The sequence below is a fragment of the Poromitra crassiceps genome (assembly GCF_964638095.1).
Source record: "Poromitra crassiceps genome assembly, chromosome: 29".
In the NCBI taxonomy this organism is placed as follows: domain Eukaryota; kingdom Metazoa; phylum Chordata; class Actinopteri; order Beryciformes; family Melamphaidae; genus Poromitra; species Poromitra crassiceps.
In genome coordinates, this window is record NC_139641.1 from 6172088 (window position 1) to 6198787 (window position 26700).

Consider the following 26700-nt stretch of genomic DNA (forward strand, 5'->3'; position numbering starts at 1 on the left):
ATGTGTTGAACAGACTCAGGATCAGCATGTAAAGTGATACGATTTGACCTAATATGTGTTTAACAGACTCAGGATCAGCATGTAAAGTGATACGATTTGACCTAATATGTGTTGAACAGACTCAGGATCAGCTGCAGTGGATACGATTTGACCTAATATGTGTTGAACAGACTCAGGATCAGCATGTAAAGTGATACGATTTGACCTAATATGTGTTTAACAGACTCAGGATCAGCATGTAAAGTGATACGATTTGACCTAATATGTGTTGAACAGACTCAGGATCAGCATGCAGTGGATACGATTTGACCTAATATGTGTTTAACAGACTCAGGATCAGCATGTAAAGTGATACGATTTGACCTAATATGTGTTGAACAGACTCAGGATCAGCATGCAGTGGATACGATTTGACCTAATATGTGTTTAACAGACTCAGGATCAGCATGTAAAGTGATACGATTTGACCTAATATGTGTTTAACAGACTCAGGATCAGCTGCAGTGGATACGATTTGACCTAATATGTGTTTAACAGACTCAGGATCAGCTGCAGTGGAGGGAAAAGCCCTATTATCAAAACAAGTGTGATCAAAATAAAAGGGTTTCCTTCTCTGTTTTACAGCTGCACAATATATCAACATGTACATGAAAAAATATCTAAAATATATAGTTCATATAAATAAAAATGGTGCAGGTTTTCCTCTCCTATTAAACAAAATACACAGCTGTGCAAACGATAAAAATGTAAATGGAACAAAAAATGACAAAATAACAACTGACCAAATACCTTGATAATGATTTTGAGACAACTAGCTTGATTCCTAAGGTGGAGACTCTGGAGAAACTACCTTTTCCCCTTAACTCACCCTTGTCCTCCTACTTATACTCCCACCACTTACTGTATAGCCTCATCCCGATGACATCGCAATTGCTCGAGTGACATCACTAATGACATCACAATTGCTCGAGTGACATCAGTGATGACATCACTGTTGTTGACATCACAATTGCTCAAGTGACATCACTTCCGTCACAAATCCTAACTGACCACCACCACCACCACCACAGACAGACACCAGTTAGCAAATTTTAAGTTATAAGTTAAGTTATCCTTTATTCATCCCTGTGGGGAAACTAAGATATTGTAGCGCTATTGGTGCTTTCACAAAATATTGATACGAGATTGTTGATCAATAATCATCAGTAATGTGGATATAATGACTAAATGGGAAAAGGCCAGTAGAACAGCTAGAACAGTCTGGTAAGTTCAGATCACTTCCCTGTAATGCAGCCTGTTAAACCTAATCTGATCTCATATGACGATATTGATATAATATTGATATATATTGCTCAACCCTATGGACAAAGTGAAACAATGCAGGTTGCAGATACAAGCTGAGATAGGCGGACAGGCTGCCCACTGATGCTCCGCTTTGGTTGAAGTGATGAAACTAATGATTTTATATGCTCATTTTTTGTGTGTTAATGTTCCATGTGCAAATACTACTGGTCCTTTTTGGGTGATCTGTGCAAAAGTACAGTCTTAACACTGTTTACTGTTTAAAAAAGATGGAGGCATACATTAAGAGTATAACTTCTCCAGGCACCACTACACCATTGTTCATCCAAAATAAAGGACAGGTGTCATGCCGAGTTTTGCACCCCCGCCGAGTTTTGCACCCGACCATATGTTGGGGCTGTTTTAACTTAAAAACAGGGATGCAAATGTCGGCAGGTAAAAATCGCCGAGATTTGCACCCCTCTCCATAAAGCCAGGAGAGATCCCCGGGTCTCGAGGTCATCTGTACCCGGATTTTAACCACCAAAGTCGGCTTCCATGAGCCAGAAGAGAGCCCCCAAGCATGAAAGTCACCTCCACGCGGATCTAATGCATCAAAGTCGGTCTGCATTGAAGTATTATCTGATATAATAATAGACCACCAACGTTGATTCACTTGGTTCCTTTACTGAGCATGTCTGGCAACGTTACAGCTCCAACAAGAATGTTTACATCCGGGTGACGTATTACGTCGTACCACGCACTGTACAGGTCTTAAAGGCATATCACAACATCCCCCCTGTTTAGCTGGAGTGCCCCACAGATGATAACAAAACATATTATAACAGTCCTGTAGAATAGTAAACAACTAAGTTTCAGTTTGCAGCATATATCTTCAATATCAATTTACCACACATATGGGTTAGGTTTAAGTGCAACTGTTGTTACTATAAGATTTTTTTCTTTTCTTCTTCTTCTATACGTATATATGAACATGAACCTATAGAAAATATAGAAGACCTCGGCAGAGTAGACTGTTGCTGCTCAAGGTGTTATTAGACTAGTCTACACATAGTCTTTGTAGTGAACTGGTCTTGTTACAGTCCTTCCAGATCTTGTGCGTGTTGGATTTGGACTCCTGAGTTCCTGTGTGTCTGTTCCTACTTTGCGGGGTGGTGTCGTGGACACCTCTGCTGGGTCGCTGTGACTCTTGTTAGCTTCGTTTTGACGTTCAGGCTCTACAAAGCGGATCTTCTTTGTGATTTTCTGCACATGTGGATTGTACAGCTCACGCAGATGGCTCCTGCAACGCCTGACCTTGTTTCCGTTTGGTGTTTGAACAATGTAGCTCCTTGGCTCATTGCACTTTTGCAGAACAATTGCAGGGTGCCATGTTCCTCTCTCTTTATTGAGCACAGTCACATACTGTCCAGGGCAGAGCGGTGGGAGTTCCCTGCGGCTGCTTTGGTCATGATGCTCCTTCATGTCAGCTGTCCTCTGTTCTAGGTGCAGTCGGTGTCCCTCCTTGCCTGGCTCTGTTCGACTCGGCAGCAGAGTGGTGACAGGTCTCCCAAAGATCAGTTCTGCGGGTGATGGTAGCTTACTATCAATAGGTGTCGCCCTGACTTGTAGTAATGCTATTTGTAGATCACCTCTATGTTTCAGTGTTTTCTTCACTATTGATTTGATGTGCCGCACATGCCGCTCGATGAACCCGTTGCTTTTTGGGTAGTGGGGTGAGCTTGTAATGTGTCTGATTCCCCAGTCTGCGACAAAGTCCTTGAAGGCTTGCCCTGTGTACTGCGGTCCATTGTCTGTCAGTATCTCGTCAGGGCGCCCGAATAGCGACATGTACGATCTCATTTTCTGGGTAACTGCCTGGCTAGACACAGGCATGGGTATTTCATCTACAATCGGATATTTTGAATATCTGTCCACTGTCAGTAAGTACTGGCGGCCATTGATTTCAAATAGATCGGATGCTAGAGATTGCCACGGCTTTGACGGTATGTCGTGCGGGTTAAGAGGCTCTTTTGGATTCGCATCTTGATGCTCCGCACATACATCACAGGATCTGCAAACTCTCTCAATGTCATCGTTCATCTTTATCCAGTACACGCTTTCTCTTGCAAGACGACGTGTTTTCTCAATGCCTTGATGGCCTACATGTAGCTGTTTTAGGATATCTTCAGTCATGGAGTCTGGAATTAGCACCTGTCGCCCTTTGAATATGACTCCTGACTCCATTGCGAGCTCATCTCTGAACGACCAATAACCACGCAGGTCTTTTGGCAGGTCCTTTATGCTCTCCGGCCATCCATGGTGGATTAGTTCTTTTAGTGCATTGAGTCTGGGGCTCATTGCAGTGTCGGTACGGAGAGCGGCCTGTGTTTCAGAGGAGAAATTTATTATTGCGACAGTGTGCAGCTCTGGGTCCTCGATTTCTGCCTCTATTCCGTCTATGCGCTCGTCTAGCTCTATGTCACCATGGTTCTCTGGGTTTGGTAACCGGCTGAGGGTATCTGCCAGGATCATTTGTGCCCCAGGCCGGTATATGACTTGGTAGTTATACCCTTGTGTCTTCACCAGCATGCGCTGGAGTCGCGGTGGTGCAGAATGCAGTGGTTTCGCACATATGGTGACGAGTGGTTTGTGATCGGTTATCACTATGAACGATTTACCGTACAGGTATGTATGGTATCGCTGGATCCCATAAACGATGGCTAACATTTCGCGTTCGATATTGCTGTATCTTGACTGGCAGTCTGTCAGTGTTTTCGAGCCAAAAGTTATGGGCCTGTCATTCTGTACCAAGGCTATGCCTAGGCCTTTCTGTGACGCATCTACTTCAAGAGTTAGTGTTGCGTTTGAGTCATAGTATTTTAAACAGGCGTCATCTGTGATTGTTGACTTCAAGTCATCAAAGCATTTTTGGTGATCTATGTCCCATGTCCACGGCACATCATTTTTTAGCAACCCTCTCAGAGTGTGTGCTTTTTCTGCTAGCTTTGGTATGTATGGTGATAGGTAGGTCAACAACCCTATGAACCTGTGTAGGTCATCCTTGTTTTCGGGAGTTGGCATTTTTTGTATGTCCCTGACCTTAGCTGGGTCCGGCCTGATGCCGCTGGCTGTGTATATGTTGCCAAAGAATGAAATGCAACTCTGTTTTATGGTGCATTTGTCACTGTTGAACACCAGACCTGCCTCAGCTGCTCGTTCCATTAAGTTGACCAGGTTTCTGTCGTGTTCTTCCTCATCTTCTCCGTAGACTGCTATGTCATCGGCTATGCTGACCACGCCCTGGAGACCTTCGAGGATCTGATCCATCTTGGCCTGAAAGAGATCTTGAGAGACACACAGTCCAAATGGCAAGCGTTTCCAGCAGTACCTGCCAAAAGGAGTACGAAACGTTGTCAGGAGTTGTGAGTCTTCATCAAGGTGTATCGACCAGTATCCTGCTTTTGCGTCTAGCTTGCTAAATAATTTTGCATTTGCAAATTTCGGGTTAAGTTCCTCCACAGTTGGAATATTGTGTGGGCACCTCTTAAGGCTGGCATTTAGCTTTTGGGGGTCTATACATATTCGAAGGGAGCCATCCTTCTTGGTGCTAAATGCAAGGCTGGAGCACCAGTCTGTGTGCTCCTCCACCTTTCGTAGCACGTCTTGTTCGACAAGGTTGTTTAGTTCTCCTTGGAGTTTGTCTTTGATATGTATGCTACATTTTCGCGGTGGGTCTATGAATGGCTCAGCGTCTTCTTTTAAGAGAAGTCTAGCGGTTCCACTAAAGTTACCAATTTTATCAAACTGGTCTGGGTATGCTCTTTTTAGGTCTGCACTGGTCGTTATGCGTTTTAGTGGATTCATCTTTCTATCGTGCGTTCTTTTCACGTCATTTGTTTTCTCTGTTATGGCATCTACATTAACAGTTACGATATTTAGCAGTTCACTTGTGGGTAGGCCAACTATAGCTGGCCCTGGTACATCCACTACGTAGAACCTAGCATTAACCCATTTGGATTCTCTGTGCTGGCATGGAATGTCTATAGTTCCAAGGCACGGTATCTGGTGACCACTGTATGCAGTTAGCTTTATGTTATTTTTCTTTAACCTGTTGTGGGCCTGTGATTCATCACCGTACATCTGTTTGTATGTACGGAGTGGAAGCGTATTCCCTGACGCCCCCGTGTCGATTTTCAGGCGGAGAGTGTGTCTATGACCCGGTAGGTCTGGTGGTCTCACATTCAAGACTGTGTATGCCTCCTCTCTCGGCGGTCTACAGTCGATGCTGTGCATGCACTTGTCACTGATGGTGATGGAGTAGAACTGTTTCTGGTATGTGCAGTCTTCCCCGTCCTCTTCACCGTCCACTGCATCGATGTGTGACTCGTTGCGTCTGTGGTCATTTCTGGAAGTCGGGCGTCTGTAGAACTTGTCTTGTGGTGGTCGAGACTTGCTTCTCTGGTCCCGTTTGAAGTGATGCTGTTGTTGTTGTTGTTTCTCCTGTCTTTTCTTTCTGCAGCATCTCGCCCAGTGTCCTTTGATACCACAAGCAGAGCATTCATCTTTGTATGCAGGGCATTGACGTGGCTTGTGGCTTTTCCCACAGTTTTGGCATGTTCGTCCTCTATCCACAGCATGGACTTTTTCGGTATAAGATAGACCAAGTTGCTGTAGCTGCTCATTTCCTGCTGATAGAGCTTCGTATTTTCGTCCCTCTGCAAGTACATCAGCTAAAGAATGACCTTGGGGTTTGCTGTAAAGGTCATTCCTGAGAGCATCATGGGGTGTACTAGCAATAATAAGCTCGATCAGACGCTCACTAAGCTCTCCATCAGTGAACTGGCATTTTTGTGCCAAGGTTCTAGCTCTGGTCACAAAATCATCAATGCTCTCATCCGTTTTCTGTCTGTACTGCATCAGTTGTAGCCTATGGATCCTGAAGTTCACATTTAATTTCAATTGGCTCTCAAAGAAATTCCACAGGTCATCAGGCTTTTTCTTTTGAGCTTCACTGAGCCCACTGGCATTAAGCCTTTTTAGTCCATCATCTCCAATGCCACGACATATTTTCCTTGCCTGTTTGGCTGCATCTGTTATTCCCTCATCTTCCATATAAAGATTCATCTTTTGCTTAAACAGTGAAATAGCCTCACTCAGATCCGGGTCGGACCAGTTCATGGTTGGGAATTGCGATGCCATCTCGTCTGCACACAATTAGCCTAGCTCCCGCTAGCTATCAGCACTGCAGCTCCAAACAGCGATAGTAATTATCCTCGGACAATCAGCTGTTTATGTCTCGTCGGGCACGGAGCGGCACCTCTCGCCGTTTATGCGCGGTAGTTTTCCGCTGCCACCATGAAGTATTATCTGATATAATAATAGACCACCAACGTTGATTCACTTGGTTCCTTTACTGAGCATGTCTGGCAACGTTACAGCTCCAACAAGAATGTTTACATCCGGGTGACGTATTACGTCGTACCACGCACTGTACAGGTCTTAAAGGCATATCACAACATGCATGAGCCAGGACAGACCCCCTGGCTTGGAGATCACGTCTACCCAGACACTTATATCATGTTTAAACAGTTAAGTTTCCGTATAAATCATTACAATATGCTCCCGGAAGGTGGGGATGCAAAACTCGGCATGACACCGGCTCAAACTGTATCGCAATGAGTGGTGACGTCACTGCCTGACTGGAGCTGAGTCACATGACTTGCTGCACTACACAACAGCTCTGTGACAGCGCTACTTTAGCATGTAGCTAACTGTTCGCTCCGATGTTATAACGTTAGCAAACCATTAATGAGTAAGTTTAGATGTGATGTTTACCAGTCAGGTGACGCTGTGGTGACCGGGACTCCTGCGCCTGCGCTGTGGGGTTTATGTTGCTGTTAGCTTTAGCTGCCCAGCGGCTCTCTCTGTCTCCAGGCGGTCTGTGTTCAGGCTGAGCTCGCCTGTCTGTCCGCTAGCTTCATGTCTTCTTCTCTCTGGGTGAAGAAGCTACACAGCCGCCATTCTGTCCACAGCTGTTCACTCGCATCGAGTTATGCTGTGGTAGAAAAGCCACAGTAACGTTAGCGGTCTCTACGCTGTCTCTGCTTTGCTGCTGTTGGTTGGTTTCCAGCTGTTGTTGTTATTCCGAGTCAGGGGTCAGAGAGAGTACAGATAGCGCCCCTACTGGGCAACGGGAGTTAAAACAAAGCTGTGTATTTTTCTTCTTTTGAGTTTAATGGCGGTTGGCAAACAGCTTTTTGTGCATTACCACCACCTACTGGAGGTTGATGTCTTCTTCATAGTGGAATCTTACAGTGATTGATTGATTGATTGAAAAGTTTATATCTATACATAAACATAGAGCATTTACATTGTTATATATCCTGACATTTATAGCCTAAGCTAGTTTGCAATGTTTGTCCCTAGATGTTATAAGGCAAATATAAAAACAGGGTACAGAATACAGCTGTTAGGTTACACAAAATATAAAACATAAAACAAATATAGGCCTACATCTGTTATGTACAGTATACAAGATATGTAGTAAAAATACATTTGTGTGTTAATGTAATACATTAATGACATCAAGGATAACAACATAAGATTAGCAACTTAAAATGGGGAGTTTTATCAGGGACTGACTAGTCTCCTTCATCAGCTTATTTCTATCAGTGTTCAAACTACTGGTGGGGGGGAAGTAGGCTACTTCATAGCTTAACTACGAAAATAGTGTCCGCTGTTTATCTCCCTTTCTGCTGCAGCATGTTTTTTTCAAATATATATTTTTTCCCGATTTTTTATCCCATTTTTATAATAATAATAATAATAATACATAAGTTTTATATAGCGCTTTTCTGGGGAACTCAAAGACGCTTTACAATACATAGAAAAGTAATACAATAAACAAAACTAAATAACAAGAACGAAAACAAGAGATGGAATGGTGGTTAGAGGTAGAAGTCAGATATTGTATTGTATTGATATTTCTGATATTGAGGGGCAGAGAGTTCCAGAGGGTTGGGGCAGCGATGGCAAAGGCTCTGTCCCCCGTGGTGCGGTGCTTGGTTTTGGTGATGGGGGTTAGGAGGTTTGCATCAGCAGAGCGGAGACGGCGGGTGGGGGAGTGGCGCTGGAGAAGAGCTGTTAGGTAAGATGGGGCCAGATTATTGAGGGCTTTGTAGGTGATGAGCAGGATTTTGAAGTGGATGCGGTGTTGAATGGGGAGCCAGTGGAGATGTTGGAGGATGGGTGTGATGTGTTCTCTGGAGCGGGAGTGGGTGAGTAATCGGGCAGCTGAGTTTTGGACATATTGTAGTTTACGGAGGACAGTGGAAGGGAGGCCATGGCATAGAGGATGCTGTTGCAGTAATCTAGTCTGGAGGTGATGAAGGCGTGGATGAGTATTTCGGCGGCTGAGGGGGAGAGAGTGGGGCGGAGTCGTGCAATGTTTCAGAGGTGAAAGAAGGATGTTTTGGTGATGTTGTTGATGTGTGACTTGAAGGAGAGGGTGGGATCCAAGATGACGCCGAGATTTCTTACCAGAGGGGAGGGGGTGACTGTATGTCCATCAATGCAGAGTGAGAGGTTCTGGGAGGAGGGGAGGAGGGATTTTGGGCCAAAGATCATGATTTCTGATTTATTGCAGTTGAGTTTGAGAAAGTTGTTGGTCATCCAGGTTTTTATTTCAGTGAGACAGTCAGTGAGGGTGGTGAGAGTGGCAGGGGTGATGGTTTTGGTGGAGATATAAAGCTGGGTGTCGTCAGCGTAGCAGTGAAATTGTAGTCCATGGCGGCAAATGATGTGACCTAGGGGGAGCATGTAAAGGATGAAGAGAAGGGGACCAAGCACCGAGCCTTGGGGGACTTCGTGTAATACTGGGGTGGTGTGGGATTTGCAGTTGTTGATGGAGATGAAGTGAAAGCGGTCAGACAGGTAGGATGTGAGCCAGGAGAGTGCTGTGCCGGTTATGCCAATTGATTTTAAGCGACTGAGGAGGATGGAGTGGTTGATGGTGTCGAAGGCTGCACTGAGGTCGAGGAGGAGGAGAATGATGAGGGAGCCAGAATCAGAGGAGAGGAGGAGGTCGTTGGTGACTTTGAGTAGTGCTGTTTCGGTACTGTGGTGTGATCTGAAGCCGGATTGGAAAGTTTCATAAAGCTGGTTGGTGTGGAGGTATTGTTTGAGTTGAGTTGCGACGGTGCGTTCCAGTATTTTAGAGAGAAATGGGAGGTTGGAGATGGGTCTGAAGTTGTTGGGGTTGTCGGAATCCAGGCTGACTTGGACGCTATTGATCTCAAAACAACGCTAGGACGGCCAGAAACGCCGCGGACATCGCTGGGTGAGTGGCCAAATCATAATTCTACAACGGCATGAGTGAACAGTGGTAAATACGCCAACAATCTACAGTTCGGCTCCAACCGCAGTATCACTCCGCTCCCTGATGCTGACTCCGTTCCCTGTGCTGACTCCGCCCACTGTTAGCCTGTCAGTCCAAATCTTCAACAAGGAAATGGCCGATCTCTAACACAAGGAAATGTCCGATTTCGTAGTAACGTTAGATTTACTGGGTGGATTGAGTTTTGAGCAGTGGTTAGATGAAGATGAAGGTGAAGTGAACAAAGAACGACATGGTGAAATTGGGGAGAGAGAACTGGCTGAGCTTGAGTTGTCACGAGTTCGGACTAGCGGGAGGTCGGACTAGCGGGAGGTCGGACTAGCGCCCGGACCCCGAACCTGGGACTGTCAAACAAACAAACGCCCTCTGCCGTCACCAGATATCAACACACCACCACCAAAACGGGCTGCTTTAGATAACTGTTTAAATAACTGTACTTTTACAGGCAATGTATCAATAACTGTGAATCCCGTTAAGGAATAGGTTAGTTGTTTTTTGGCTCAAAGGCAACTAAATGTTTAGTGCAATCATTGATCTTGTGTATGGAACTATATTCTGTGGCGGAAGGATAAATGTATTCTGAAACCAGTAATGATTATAAATAAATGAATTGGATGTTACAATTGTGTATTTTTTATATTATTTGGTAGCCGTTGTAGAAAACAAATTTAACACTCGAGGTCGGGGGTTGTGGGCACATTTACCACTGGTACAGGGTTTATAGCACTCGGCTTCGCCTCGTGCCACAACCCTGTACCAGTGGTAAATGTGCCCACAACCCCCTCCCTCTCGTGTTAAATTTGTTAATTATTGCCAGGAGATGGGTCCAGGTTAAAAAAAAACAAAATTCTCCTTTAATGCTTTAATCTGCTGCTGTGAAACAAATGTTTTATTTGATTTTGAATAGTAGTCTTTCTTGTGTTGTTATTGCGCTTTTCAGAGGTTATTATGGTTAAAAAGTCCAGAAATAGGCATAGCGGGTATATAACCTATGTTTTACGATATAAAAATATCATGTTAACACATTCACTGCCAGCTGTTTTTTTTTTACTGTAGGTAGCTTCTGCCAGAGGGGTTTTTTGAGGATTCTGGCTCATCTTTCAAGACCTGAGGATTCTTTTCTGCTAAGATTTTGTGAACACAAAATATCTAAAAAGAACTAATAGAATGTGTGCTTTCTCTGTCTAAAAGAGTTAGTTTGTAGAGTTAGTAGTTATGTAGGCATTAGCACTTGAATACAGCATGGTTTCAGCGTCTGAAAATTTAAGCTGAGATAAATAGCTTTTTGTGAAATTCGATAGAACAGTCACTTTAACCATTCATTTTTGGCATCAGTAAGACGTCAGACATCTAAACAATAGTTTTGAACAGTAATTTCCTCCATAACAGCAGGAAACACCCCTCTCCTTCAAACTCCTCCCTCCGTGTGTGTTCTTCTTGGCTGCAGCGGGCGTGTCACAAGCTCGTTTCTGTTGCTGCTGCTGCTGTGCCTGTCTGCTGGCGGCCGCTGGGCAAGTCTGGATGGGCTAGCTCGTTTCTTGGAGTTTCGGTTGAGAGCTTTGATGAAGCTTTTGCGATTCTGGTCTTATTTATGCTGCGTGTTTCAAAGTGTGTTCCACCCGTAATCTATTATGCAAATTTGCAATCCCTCACCGCCAGCAATCAGCGCGAAAGCGAAAGCGTTTTCGCCAATCCATTCTACAGTATGAGAATGGTTTCATCACGCGTTCCCCTGCAGTTTTGGCTCTGCTTTTTCTAGTCTGGGAGAGCACTGTCGCCACTTAGTGGGTCGGTGGAATGGGTTGTACACGTTCGGTGGCTCCAATATTTATATAAGAGATGTAAAAGGGTTAGATGCACATCCCACGGTCAAAAAAAAAAAAAATCATTTTTTTGACGTATTAACACGTCATTGGCAGTCAACCGTTGGATTTTTTTTGACGTATTAACACGTCATTGGCAGTGAACGTGTTAAAATAAAAAAATAAAAAAATCAGCCCCTTCCCCAGTTATAACCGCCCCCTCAGTCATTTCACTCTAGCGCCGGCCCTGACCATATATCAAACTGTACAGGCTGAGGCGGAGCAAACTGTTGAAAGTGAAAGTAAAATGTGTCGAGAGCGAGTCAGACCGACTCCATTTTACATTGAGAGAGCAGAGCAGCAGGAGGGAGAAGCAGGGTGAGTGTTATTATTCCTATCATTATTTTATTCAGGGATGAAACTAGTCACCTTTAGGTACATTTAGGTCAGGTAAAAGTCACCTTTAGGTACATTTAGGTGAGGTAAAAGTCACCTTTAGGTACATTTAGGTCAGGTAAAAGTCACCTTTAGGTACATTTAGGTGAGGTAAAAGTCACCTTTAGGTACATTTAGGTGAGGTAAAAGTCACCTTTAGGTAACATTTAGGTGAGGTAAAAGTCACCTTTAGGTACATTTAGGTGAGGTAAAAGTCACCTTTAGGTACATTTAGGTCAGGTAAAAGTCACCTTTAGGTACATTTAGGTCAGGTAAAAGTCACCTTCTCGCACTTGTTCATGATTTGAGTGTTTTTTTTTGTGTCTCTGCCCGGGCTGATATCTGTCACCTTTTTCCACTGAGTTTACGTCCCTGTTGTTTATTGTAAAACCCTCTGTCTTCTCCTGCGTTCACCTGCCTATTTTCCTCTCTCTCAACGCTCATAGAAGAGATGTAACAGTGAGATAATGACGTCAGTAAAACAACGAGAGAAGTTGATGTGGGCGGTGGGCCGACATGACGTAGTTTATTAAACCGTTAAATTAACCCAGTTTTATTCCATCTGTGTGTCTGAGACTCTGCGAGATGAGCGTCTTTCAGTCACATGACTCCTCATAAAGAGAGAAACGGCTGGTTGACTTTCTGCAGGCAGATCAGGAGAGCGGGGTGGGAAACTAATCTGCTTCATATTATATTAGGCCTACAGAGGGCCTACTACTGTACATGCGTCGACTTGCCTACATCCGCATGTGTTGTGTCATCCGCCTGTCTGACTGAGGGTGGGCGGAGTTCTCATAAACCAGCAGTTTCACTGAAAACTGTGACTACCGTGGGTGACCACAGAGGGGCGCTGATGCACCTGTTCTACAGATTTCACCACCTGACTGACAGTATCCACCCGACACACTACAGCCAGCTGAGGATCTGCTTGAAAATGCAATTCTCATTGAAGACAAGTGTTGATAAAAAACACAATAATGAATGTGTGTGTGTGTGTGTGTGTGTGTGTGTGTGTGTGTGTGTGTGTGTGTGTGTGTGTGTGTGTGTGTGTGTGTGTGTGTGTGTGTGTGTGTGTGTGTGTGTGTGTGTGTGTCGCATTGAAATAGCACGGTGGACAGTAAGAGCGGTGCGGTGGGGGTTGGTGGCCAGACGTTTGCCGGAGTTCGATTCCCAGCGTTTCTAAACCGTGAGTCGCATAAAAAAACACACACATGACCAAACCATTTCCCTAACCTGAGTTAGGGTTAGGTGTACAAGTGTACAAGTGAGAAAATAACTCAAGCTTATTTGTATAGCACCTTTCACAGATACAAGATCACAAATTCCAGAACATGTGGAAGGAGGAGGAGGAAGAAGATGGCAGAGCAGAGTCTCCAGTACCCAGCTGTCTGTCTATGAAGACTGACCGGTCTAAAGATGATCCTCCACTCTTCTTCAGTAATGAACCTGGACCTTCAGACACAAGGTAAGAGGACTGTTATACTGTAATGAGGAAATGTTATTTGATAACCTACACGATTGCACTGAAAACTACAGAGACAAGGAGTGACCATAGGGAAGAAAAACACGTTTTATGGAGGAAAATATATACAGTATATTTCACTTCCTGGATGTAGGTCAGACCTGCCATCAGTTTGGCTCGATTCATGCACACAGAAGACATTTTATTCCCTAAATATTTAGTTTTTCGTTCCTCCTAATTCATAATGTGTGCACACAAACTAATTATAGAATTAAAACTTCACATCAATTATCCCAAAAAGCAGAGTCGTTGTGTTTGATCACCTCTGAAAACATGTTGCCTTTTCTTTTGATTTACAGAGGTCAGTACCACAGGCAGAGAGCAGAGTCTCCAGTACCCAGCTGTCTGTCTATGAAGACTGACTGGTCTAAAGATCATCCTCCACACTTCAGTAATGAACCTGGACCTTCAGACACAAGGTAAGAGAACTGTTATCCCATAAGCCTACCTGATGGAATATGGTTCAATGAGATTGTATTCATGAAATCAAGTTAGTAGTAAAGATATGATGGAATACTGGAAAGAGAAAAATACAAGCTCATTGCTATTTGAGTAGAAAAAAACAATAAGATAACAATAAAATGAGATAAGTTTAAATTATCTCTGTAGATTTGGATCAATTGAGCAACAAATAATTTCAAGATATATAAAACTAAATAAAATATAAGCTACAGTGGGTGGAATTAAATATAACACAACTGACAATTGCAAACACAACAAGCATTTAATGTGTGATAAGCTGGAAACTGTTTGTCTCTATGAAACCAAATATCAAAGCCTAAAACAGCTTATTGGTTACTTAAAACAATGCCTCCTTGGTCTCATCACATCATTATTAGCTCTCACATTTTTTCCACACAGTGTTAAGATACATTTATCAGTCAAATCCTACATACTGAGGTCATCATAGTTATAAACTTTGGGATCAATAGATATAACGAGAAACAGTCAATTAGGAAAGGGGGGGGGGACTTAAACGACGGTCAATCAACCGGAAAGCCTCTCCTGAGTCAAACAAGTCATCACTCATGTGAATGTGAGTTTGGATCAACACATACAGATGATGAAAACCAGCTTGGTAAAATGTGTAGAAATGTCTGCAACAGATGACAGACTGACCTGTTCTACCACTAGAACATAACCAGGCCAAGAAACATGAATGAAAAGTATGTACAATATGAAAGTATAAATACATACAATAAAAAAACAAAGGAAAACATATAAACAGTAGAGGGCACTCTGTAGAATGCATACCTCCACCAACCTTTCTACAGAGTTTTGTGATGTTACGTGAATCCATTTGAAATGTAGGTGCCTTTTTGCGATTGGCCAAACCCCCTTTTTGCCAGTGGGCGTGCAAAGTACATGTACATGCATAACCTATGATAATAATCTAAACATAAGAAATAATTGAAATAATCGAAACAAATAAAATAGAAATCAACAAATGAAGACAATAGTAGAATATGAGAACAAAACATGAATTTAAAGTCACTAGAACTAATGATATGTATCAAACATTTGTGTTTCCAGAGGTCAGGACCACAGGCAGAGAGCAGAGTCTCCAGTACCCAGCTGTCTGTCTATGAAGACTTACTGGTCTAAAGACAAACCTCCACACTTCAGTAATGAACCTGGACCTTCAGACACAAGGTAAGAGGACTGTTATACTGTAATGAGGAAATGTTATTTGATAACCTACACGATTGCACTGAAAACTACAGAGACAAGGAGTGACCATAGGGAGAAAAAACACATTTTATGGAGGACAACATATACAGTATATTTCACTTCCTGGATGTAGGTCAGACCTGCCGTCAGTTTGGCTGGATTCATGCACACAGAAGACATTTTGTTCCCTAAATATTTAGTTTTTCGTTCCTCCTAATTCATAATGTGTGCACACAAACTAATCATAGAATTAAAACTTCACATCAATTATCCCAAAAACCAGAGTCGTTGTGTTTGATCACCTCTGAAAACATGTTGCCTTTTATTTTGATTTACAGAGGTCAGTACCACAGGCAGAGAGCAGAGTCTCCAGTACCCAGCTGTCTGTCTATGAAGAGTGACCGGTCTAAACACAAACCTCCACACTTCAGTAATGAACCTGGACCTTCAGACACAAGGTAAGAGGACTGTTATACTGGGAGCCTACCTGATGGAATATGGTTCAATGAGATTGTATTCATGAAATCAAGTTAGTAGTAAAAATATGATGGAATACTGGAAAGAGAAAAATACAAGCTCATTGATATTTGAGTAGAAAAAAAGGCTATCATTTCATTCACTAAGAATAACAATAAGATAACAATAAAATGAGATAAGTTTAAATTATCTCTGTAGATTTGTATCAATTGAGCAACAAATAATTTCAAGATATATAAAACTAAATAAAATATAAGCTGCAGTGGGTGGAATTAAATATAACACAACTGACAATTGCAAACACAACAAGCATTTAATGTGTGATAAGCTGGAAACAGTTTGTCTCTATGAAACCAAATATCAAAGCCTAAAACAGCTTATTGGTTACTTAAAACAATGCCTCATTGGTCTCATCACATCATTATTAGCTCTCACATTTTTTCCACACAGTGTTAAGATACATTTATGAGTGAAATCCTACATACTGAGGTCATCATAGTTATAAACTTTGGGATCAATAGATATAACGAGAAACAGTCAATTAGGAAAGGGGAGGGGACTTAAACGACGGCCAATCAACCGGAAAGCCTCTCCTGAGTCAAACAAGTCATCACTCATGTGAATATGAGTTTGGATCAACACATACAGATGATGAAAACCAGCTTGGTAAAATGTGTAGAAATGTCTGCAACAGATGACAGACTGACCTGTTCTACCACTAGAACATAACCAGGCCAAGAAACATGAATGAAAAGTATGTACAATATGAAATTATAAATACATACAGTATAAAAACAAAGGAAAACATATAAACACTAGAGGGCACTCTGTAGAATGCATACCTCCACCAACCTTTCTACAGAGTTTTGTGATGTTACGTGAATCCATTTGAAATGTAGGTGCCTTTTTGTGATTGGCCAAACCCCCTTTTTGCCAGTGGGTGTGCAAATTACATGTACATGCATAATCTATGATAATAATCTAAACATAATAAATAATCTAAATAATCTAAACAAATAAAATAGAAATCAACAAATGAAGACAATAGTAGAATATGAGAACAAAACATGAATTTAAAGTCACTAGAACTAATGATATGTATCAAACATTTGTGTTTCCAGAGGTCAGGACCACAGGCAGAGAGCAGAGTCTCCAGTACCCAGCTGTCTGTCTATGAAGACTGACTGGTCTAAAGACAAACCTCCACACTTCAGTAATGAACCTGGACCTTCAGACACAAGGTAAGAGGACTGTTATACTATAATGAGGAAATGTTATTTGATAACCTACACGATTGCACTGAAAACTACAGAGACAAGGAGTGACCATAGGGAGAAAAAACACATTTTATGGAGGACAACATATACAGTATATTTCACTTCCTGGATGTAGGTCAGACCTGCCGTCAGTTTGGCTGGATTCATGCACACAGAAGACATTTTGTTCCCTAAATATTTAGTTTTTCGTTCCTCCTAATTCATAATGTGTGCACACAAACTAATCATAGAATTAAAACTTCACATCAATTATCCCAAAAACCAGAGTCGTTGTGTTTGATCACCTCTGAAAACATGTTGCCTTTTCTTTTGATTTACAGAGGTCAGTACCACAGGCAGAGAGCAGAGTCTCCAGTACCCAGCTGTCTGTCTATGAAGACTGACCGGTCTAAACACAAACCTCCACACTTCAGTAATGAACCTGGACCTTCAGACACAAGGTAAGAGGACTGTTATACTGGGAGCCTACCTGATGGAATATGGTTCAATGAGATTGTATTCATGAAATCAAGTTAGTAGTAAAAATATGATGGAATACTGGAAAGAGAAAAATACAAGCTCATTGATATTTGAGTAGAAAAAAAGGCTATCATTTCATTCACTAAGAATAACAATAAGATAACAATAAAATGAGATAAGTTTAAATTATCTCTGTAGATTTGTATCAATTGAGCAACAAATAATTTCAAGATATATAAAACTAAATAAAATATAAGCTGCAGTGGGTGGAATTAAATATAACACAACTGACAATTGCAAACACAACAAGCATTTAATGTGTGATAAGCTGGAATCTGTTTGTCTTTATGAAACGAAATATCAAAGCCTAAAACAGCTTATTGGTTACTTAAAACAATACCTCCTTGGTCTCATCACATCATTATTAGCTCTCACATTTTTTCCACACAGTGTTAAGATACATTTATGAGTGAAATCCTACATACTGAGGTCATCATAGTTATAAACTTTGGGATCAATAGATATAACGAGAAACAGTCAATTAGGAAAGGGGAGCGGACTTAAACGACGGCCAATCAACCGGAAAGCCTCTCCTGAGTCAAACAAGTCATCACTCATGTGAATGTGAGTTTGGATCAACACATACAGATGATGAAAACCAGCTTGGTAAAATGTGTAGAAATGTCTGCAACAGATGACAGACTGACCTGTTCTACCACTAGAACATAACAGGGCCAAGAAACATGAATGAAAAGTATGTACAATATGAAATTATAAATACATACAGTATAAAAACAAAGGAAAACAATAACACTAGAGGGCACTCTGTAGAATGCATACCTCCACCAACCTTTCTACAGAGTTTTGTGATGTTACGTGAATCCATTTGAAATGTAGGTGCCTTTTTGTGATTGGCCAAACCCCCTTTTTGCCAGTGGGTGTGCAAATTACATGTACATGCATAATCTATGATAATAATCTAAACATAATAAATAATCTAAATAATCTAAACAAATAAAATAGAAATCAACAAATGAAGACAATAGTAGAATATGAGAACAAAACATGAATTTAAAGTCACTAGAACTAATGATATGTATCAAACATTTGTGTTTCCAGAGGTCAGGACCACAGGCAGAGAGCAGAGTCTCCAGTACCCAGCTGTCTGTCTAAGAAGACTGACTGGTCTAAAGACAAACCTCCACACTTCAGTAATGAACCTGGACCTTCAGACACAAGGTAAGAGGACTGTTATACTGTAATGAGGAAATGTTATTTGATAACCTACACGATTGCACTGAAAACTACAGAGACAAGGAGTGACCATAGGGAGAAAAAACACGTTTTATGGAGGACAAGATATACAGTATATTTCACTTCGTGGATGTGGGTCAGACCTGCCATCAGTTTGGCTCGATTCATGCACACAGAAGACATTTCATTCCTTCAATTTTTTGTTTTTCATTCCTCCAAATTCATAATGTGTGCACACAAACTAATTATACAATTAAAACTTCACATCAATTATCCCAAAAAGCAGAGTCGTTGTGTTTGATCACCTCTGAAAACATGTTGCCTTTTCTTTTGATTTACAGAGGTCAGTACCACAGGCAGAGAGCAGAGTCTCCAGTACCCAGCTGTCTGTCTATGAAGACTGACTGGTCTAAAGATCATCCTCCACACTCCAATAATGAACCTGGACCTTCAGACACAAGGTAAGAGAACTGTTATACTGGGAGCCTACCTGATAAAAGTAAGCGAGTAAAGTGAGTAAGCTTGATGAAGGGAAAATGTTCTGTTGTGTCATTTAGGATAGTTTCCTTCACTGTTGCATCACACTATGAGAGGACTGTGTTCATGAAGCAAATCTCTGCCCCAGTGTTTTCTTACATCTTTTTTTAAATATGAAAAAATAATATGATGATGTTTGGAACTATGGCACTTGGCACTTTCATGTCTGTCTACTGTCTATTGTCTGAGCCTTTTTAAAATTGAGTGACTCTCCCTGGAACCAAATCTACCTATGGCTACACATAAAGTAACCTTGACTTTGACCTTGACTTAGAGATGGTACTGATCCAATGGCGTGCCGATACTGACGTAATTCACAAATCTGATATCAGACTGACATTGTTGACCCTTAGTCCCGCCCTCCTCCCCGAGTTGCTCAAATTCCCTCATCCTGCTAGCCCCGCCTTAAAAGCCACAACAGCTCACTGCTGGCCACACGCATAAGACACGCCCACAAGAAATGGTTTAAACACCAAAACCTCCCATCATTGTTGAAAAGCCCATTTTCATTCATATGGTGTTTGTGTTTGACACTGTTTGTGTTTGACATGTAAACACAGACAGTGGTTGATACTGTAGATGTAATGTAATGGAACTCTGCCATCGTATCTACCCTAACTGCTGTGATCAATCTCTGTGCCCTGCTAACACTATCTGTAGTCAGAGGTTATCAAGAATGGTACTTATTTATTTACTAATGACTGCCAGATACTCTGTCTGTGTTCTGTAACAAATGTGTTGTTACAGTGTTGATGTAATAGGACTGTGTGTTGTTTGTATTGAGCTGAACATTCATTAATGATAATTACATAATGAAACAAACCAGAAAAACTGTTACAATGTTGCATTCATCCATGATCACCACAGTGATATTTATCCATGATGGGTATGCAATGTTGACTCCACTGATTAAACTACAACTATGACAACAGATACATGTGAAAATAAACTTTACATGTGATGGCAGCACGATGCTGTCTGAGCATCTATAAAGATAGTCTGGGCAAAATATTTTAATAGTTTTACAATTTGAACAAAAAATTGTTCAAACTTTTGTTCAATTTTGTTTGTTTGTTAGATCTTCATCTGATCAGGGATAATAAATTGCCTTTATCCCCACAGAATGAGGAAGAGGAGTCTAGGTGTTGTGAAGCAGCAGCTGTCCTGCTGTGCATTGTGTCATTGGGTCCTGAGGGATCCAGTCTCTACCAGCTGTGGACACAGGTTCTGCAGACAGTGCATCACCTCATACTGGGCCCAGTCCGGTTCATCAGGAGACTCCGCCTGTCCCCAGTGTGGAAAAAGGTCCAGAACAAGATCTGGACTGCAGACACCCAGTCAAACCAGCATTGCACAATGTAAGACTGGGGTTCTGTCTACTGTTGTCACCATTTCTAAAACCAGGAAACAACAGCATATCTGTTAAACACTTGTTTACTCTTTCTTCTCTTCCAGCGGACGGCATTTTGCAGGAGGTTTTAGACGTTCATAAGATCAGTCTGATAATGAGATGTGACTTTGTGACAGAAGGAACAGATGAATCGGGAATTGGAACTCCCCTCAATAGGATCTACACTGCACTCTACATCACAGTGGGACAGAGTGAAGAGGTTAATACCCAACATGAGGTGTGGCAGCTGGAGACAGCATCCAAGATGGAGGCTCTCCATGACACTCAGATCAAGTGCCACGACATCTTTAACCCCTTACCTGATCAAGAGACACACATCAGAGTAGTTCTTACGAATGGTGTTGCTGGAATTGGAAAAACCTTCTCAGTGAAGAAGTTCACTCTGGACTGGGCAGAGGGCTTGGAAAATCAAGACGTCATTCTTGTGATTCTGCTTTCGTTCCGGGAGCTGAACTTGATCAGAGATGAGCAGTACAGTCTTCTCATGCTGCTCCATGTTTTCCATCCAACCTTACAGAGAGTCACAGCAGAGAAGCTCTCTGTCTGTAAAGTTGTGTTCATCTTTGATGGCCTGGATGAAAGCAGACTTCCATTGGATTTCCACAACAATGAGGTTGTGTCTGATGTCACACAGGTATCATCAGTAGATGTGCTGTTGACAAACCTCATCAAGGGGAATCTGCTTCCCTTGGCTCTCCTCTGGATAACTTCCAGACCTGCAGCAGCCAATCAGATCCCTCCTACATGTGTAGACAGGGTGACAGAAGTACGAGGCTTCACTGACCTCCAGAAGGAGGAGTACTTCAGGAAGAGATCCACTGATGAGGAGCTGTCCAGCAGAATCATCTCACACATCAAGGCATCCAGGACCATCCACATCATGTGCCACATCCCAGTCTTCTGTTGGATCACTGGTACAGTTCTGGAGCACATGTTGACTACAGACCAGAGAGGAGAGCTGCCCAAGACCCTGACTGAGATGTACTCACACTTCCTGCTGGTTCAGACAGAGAGGAAGAAGCAGAAGTATGATGAGAGCCATGAGATGAGTCAACAGCAGCTCATGGAGACTGACAGGGAAGTTCTTCTGAAGCTGGGGAAGCTGGCGTTTGAAAATCTGGAGACGGGCAACCTCCTGTTCTACCAAGAAGACCTGGAGGAGTGTGGTCTTGATGTCAGAGAGGCTTTGGTGTTCTCAGGAGTGTGCACAGAGATCTTCAAACGAGAGTGTGTGCTCTTCCAGAAGACGGTCTACTGCTTTGTTCATCTGAGCATCCAGGAGTTTCTCGCTGCAGTCTACATGTTCCACTGTTACACAAACAGGGATAAGAATGTACTGAGCACATTCCTGGGAAAAGTCTGGGATAGAAGTGATCACTCCTTGGATGTCTTCCTGAAGAAATCCATGCTCAAAGCCCTGAAGAGTACAAATGGCCACCTGGACCTCTTTGTCCGCTTCCTTCATGGCCTCTCACTCGAGTCCAGCCAGAGTCTCTTAGGAGGCCTACTAGGTCACACAGAGAGACGTCCAGACAGCATCCAGAAAGCCATCAGCAACCTGAAGAAGATGAACACCTCCAGTACGTCTCCAGACAGAAGCATCAACATCTTCCACTGTTTGATGGAGATGAATGACCACTCAATACATCAGCAGATCCAAGACTTCCTGAAGTCAGAGAACAAGTCAAAGAAGAAACTCTCTAAGACCCACTGCTCAGCTCTGGCCTACATGCTGCAGATGTCAGAGGAGGTTCTGGATGTGTTTGACCTGAAGGCCTACAACACATCAAACGAGGGACGAAGCAGACTGATCCCAGCTGTGAGGAACTGCAGAGAGGCTCGGTTAGTCCTGATCTGAATTCTAACATTATCTACAGTTTAGTTACCTTCACACCTGATGCCATATGAACTATAAAGATATATAGTTCCTCAAACAAACACTATAAAACTGCTGTTCTACAGAGCAGTGGTAACACAGTGTTGGGCGTAACACACAAAGTAATGTGCTATTAATTTTCCTGTAACAGAGTAAATAAAGTAAGTCATTACTGTTACGTGTCAGTAATCACATTACAGTTACCAGGTTGGTCATTACTTGTGTTTCATTGTTTAGTCTCTTTAACCTCTGTATTGGTGCAATGGCTCTGAAAGATTCTCGTCGTCTTCAAGTCATGTTGGAAATATTGGAATTACAGGAGAGCGCACATAAACGAGCCAACAAAGTTGGGAAATACATCACGGAAAGTCTTCGAGCTGTGAGGCGACAGCGTGTCCACAATTTAATCAGATCTAGGCAATGAATCCACACAAAAAAGTTGTACTCTACAGCAACGATAGTGTGAGGCGTGCCTCCCTCTCAAATGTATTGCATTCCAGCTGTTTGACAGGGCAAAGGCATTTTTCCCCCACTTTAAATCTTTATTGTACACAGTTTGTAAACAGACTGCACGTGGAGTTGTCAGACAGCGGGGGAGGAAGTAACGTACTGGAGGCGAGTTCATTTTGTTTCCCATATGAATGATTACGTTCGGTCATGTGTGTCATCGACAGTGTTGGGCACGTTACTTTCAAAAAGTAATATATTACATATTACTCGTTACTATTTTCAAAAGTAATATTATTACTTTACTTATTACTCCATGCCAAAAGTAATTCGTTACATACTCGTTATATTACTTTTCTGTTACATTCCACACAAATGGCAATAGGCCTTTTTCACTGCAGCGATTTTGTGTCTAAAAGGCAGGAGGTAACACAGGTGCACCAAGATGTTAATTAGGGCTTCCAACTTCCAGTCCATGTAGGTGTTCCAGTGTCGGAGCCCTAATTAGTTAGTTGGTTGCACCTGTGTATACTCTGTCTTCTAGACACAAATGGCCGTTGTGAAAAAGGCCCATAGCGTTTTTCTCATCAAAATGCAGACTTTGCGGTGCAAATGTGTGAACTAGGTCTATTATGTGCCGGTCCATTTAAACTAATCACTTTGCCAGAGCACAGCTTCCTACAGAGATGCTTGATGAAGAGCACACCTGGCTCAAAGTGATGACAAGATGCAATCTTTTAAACAGCTTCTGTTTTATAGAATGCAGTATAATGCACGGCCAATGCAAACTCAATACGTATAGGCTACATCTTTGTGTAACAAGTTTGTGTCACAAATAACGTTAGCTCTGCAACATTAACATTAACCTGACAATAATAACAGCAATGTTTGAGGTCCACCAGCTTGTGAGTTTTTACGTTATCTCTGTATTTTAACAGTTTTCCGGTTTCTGTTGTGCTGTCCTCTCGTCTCGTAACGTTAACGTTAGGAAGTTTGAGCTCGTGTTTTTCACAGTGGAAAGAGTGTTAGTAGCCTACCTGTCCTGGACACCGTTTACATTTGACTTTGATGTTCGTGTCACCTTTCTTCTCGACAAAAACAAAGTCATGGGAATATATCCAGCCACGGATTTTCCTCCTTGGCTCAGCAGGGCAGAGAGGGTGCTCTGAATGTGCTCTGCGGTGACGTCACCTTGTTTTGGGAGCGTTAAAAGCCATGCTGCTTGTGATCAGTGAATGCCGACTGCGTGTCGTTTTTCAGCGCAGCGGCATCACAGAATGGACTCTACAAAAGATGTAACGAGTTGTTTTATCTTGAAGTAACGGTAATATTATTACTTATATTCTATTAGTAATTCGTTACACTACTCGTTACTTGGAAAAGTAATATTATTACAGTAACGAGTAACTAGTAACTCGTTACTTCCCAACACTGGTCATCAATAACATGTAATCATAATGGATTATTGGAACTTGACAAAGAGTCCTTCTCACCCCATCTTGCTTGTCATCTCACGCGATGTAAGTTGCTTGTTTACAAGTTAACAGCTTTGTCAGTGCTACGTAACGTTACATTACCTCGTTGGCTTTGGTTGAATTTGGACAGAATTCGCAAAATAGCTTATCGCCTGAGTCATAAAAGTCATTAGAATACTGCTCTGCACTGAAGTCAGAGCTTAGTGCAGAATTTCTTCACTTTTTTGACGACGGTAAAGGGGGAGCAGCTTGACGCGTCGATATTGTTTGTGGTTTTGTGATGTAGCATGGAAGCGACGTACGGCTCGTAAACACACTGGCGCGACCCCCGGTAATGTTTCCTCACCACAAAACGTTCCATTCAGTGAACGCAGATTTCATATGGCTCTTGTGTTGCTTTGGTATGTCTTCTTCTGTGGCGTTTATGGCGTTCAAACAGCGTTTAGGTGCTTTATCGCTACCTTCTGGATTCGGCGTATTCTTCATGTAGCTGCACGCACCGAACCGTGAAGCCCATACTGTGACGTACACAGGGCGAGTACACGTACCGTGACACCCCTAATACATACATATATATATATACTTTTGACAGAATTGCTTGTAATTGCATTCTGCTATGCTTTGCTTTGTGATATTACACATTCAGCACTTTTTGAAAAATTTCTAATTCTACAATACAATTTATTGTCACTTTTTCTCTAATTATTATTACTATTATTGTTATTATTTGTATTAGAAGTAGTAGTATGCTGTGTCCCTTTTGATGTGGGCTTAGTCTCAGCTCTGCTTTCATAGAACTAATCTTACATTAAATCTGTGATCACAGACTTTCTGACTGTGGACTCTCAGAGACTCACTTTGAAGTCCTGGCATCAGCTCTGAAGTCCAACCCCTCCCATCTGAGAGAACTGGACCTGAGTAAGAACCAGCTGCAAGATTCAGGTGTGAAGCTTCTGTCTGCTGGACTGGAGAGTCCACACTGTCGACTGGAGACTCTCAGGTAAGATTTTAATTGACAGTTTTTCTCAGTTGATTTGACACATTTCTCTGCTTTCAATACAGTGCCTCTCAGGTCACAATTCCTGACTCTGTAAAGGTTGACTGCAAGTTTTACAGAGAGCAGTAGTAGCTAAAGAGTCTGATTTATAATATATGTATGTAGTGTGAATGTTCTATACATATGTAGTTCTGTGTGTTGTGTGAAATGTCACAGTTTTAATGTGTGAATTTCGTAAAAAGTACACGCAAGACTAGCTCCATAGGGTCCTATTATAAAGGTTGAAAAAGTATAAACCTAACAGTACAAAAGATAAATTAAAGCTGAATTAAGGTGATAGAGTCCTAAAAGTGGTGACTCGTTAAGTGTGAGTGTTGAGCTTAAAGTATGAAGGAGTAGTTAGAGTTCAAAGAGGGCGTGGTTTCACCATGAACTGCTGTTTAAAATGAATGGAAGATGCACCCGGAAATATAGCTAATCTGTTTGTTTAGAAACATGCTGATTCATCTATAAACAGCAATTAACCTCAAACCTCATGCTTTGATATCTTATTTAAACGGAGTCCACAGCACAAGAATTTCACACGTGATACTTGTACCACGGAGTGACAATAAAAATCTTGAATCTTGAATCTAGATTGCTGCATCTCTCTCTATTCCTGTCTCAAACCTCATGCTTTGATATCTTATTTAGATTGCTGCACCTCTCTCTATTACTGTCTCAGACCTCATGCTTTGATATCTTATTTAGATTGCTGCACCTCTCTCTATTCCTGTCTCAAACCTCATGCTTTGATATCTTATTTAGATTGCTGCACCTCTCTCTATTACTGTCTCAGACCTCATGCTTTGATATCTTATTTAGATTGCTGCACCTCTCTCTATTCCTGTCTCAAACCTCATGCTTTGATATCTTATTTAGATTGCTGCATCTCTCTCTATTCCTGTCTCAAACCTCATGCTTTGATATCTTATTTGGATTGCTGCACCTCTCTCTATTACTGTCTCAAACCTCATGCTTTGATATCTTATTTAGATTGATGCACCTCTCTCTATTCCTGTCTCAAACCTCATGCTTTGATATCTTATTTAGATTGCTGCACCTCTCTCTATTACTGTCTCAAACCTCATGCTTTAATATCTTATTTAGATTGATGCATCTCTCTCTATTCCTGTCTCAAACCTCATGCTTTGATATCTTATTTGGATTGCTGCACCTCTCTCTATTACTGTCTCAAACCTCATGCTTTGATATCTTATTTAGATTGATGCACCTCTCTCTATTACTGTCTCAAACCTAATGCTTTGATATCTTATTTAGATTGCTGCACCTCTCTCTATTACTGTCTCAAACCTCATGCTTTGATATCTTATTTAGATTG

The 26700-nt window shown here is 41.9% G+C and overlaps 3 protein-coding genes across 3 annotated transcripts in view; 2 read left to right on the forward strand and 1 right to left on the reverse strand.

The window, feature by feature from the left end:
- Positions 1 to 7295, reverse strand: part of LOC310800224 (phosphoinositide 3-kinase regulatory subunit 4-like) — a gene marked incomplete at its 3' end in the record, with an annotated part of 30858 nt that extends 23563 nt beyond the window's left edge. The window contains exon 1 of the mRNA XM_083662809.1: positions 7120 to 7295. The remainder of the gene's footprint in view (positions 1 to 7119) is intronic.
- The window catches only part of LOC310799937 (uncharacterized protein), a 407560-nt gene that overhangs the window by 254396 nt on the left and 126464 nt on the right, over positions 1 to 26700 (forward strand). Inside the window, exon 9 of the mRNA XM_083662546.1 lies at positions 25149 to 25322. Coding sequence (XP_083518672.1) covers positions 25149 to 25322 — 174 coding nt within the window. The remainder of the gene's footprint in view (positions 1 to 25148; positions 25323 to 26700) is intronic.
- Positions 13022 to 22382, forward strand: LOC310800225 (protein NLRC3-like; the record flags this gene model as incomplete). The annotated part of the gene is made up of 6 exons (XM_083662810.1): positions 13022 to 13102; positions 13212 to 13381; positions 14972 to 15091; positions 16708 to 16827; positions 20236 to 20471; positions 20569 to 22382. The coding sequence occupies exons 2-6, from the start codon at positions 13248 to 13250 to the stop codon at positions 22380 to 22382; spliced, it is 2424 nt and encodes an 807-aa protein (XP_083518936.1). The 5' UTR covers positions 13022 to 13102; positions 13212 to 13247.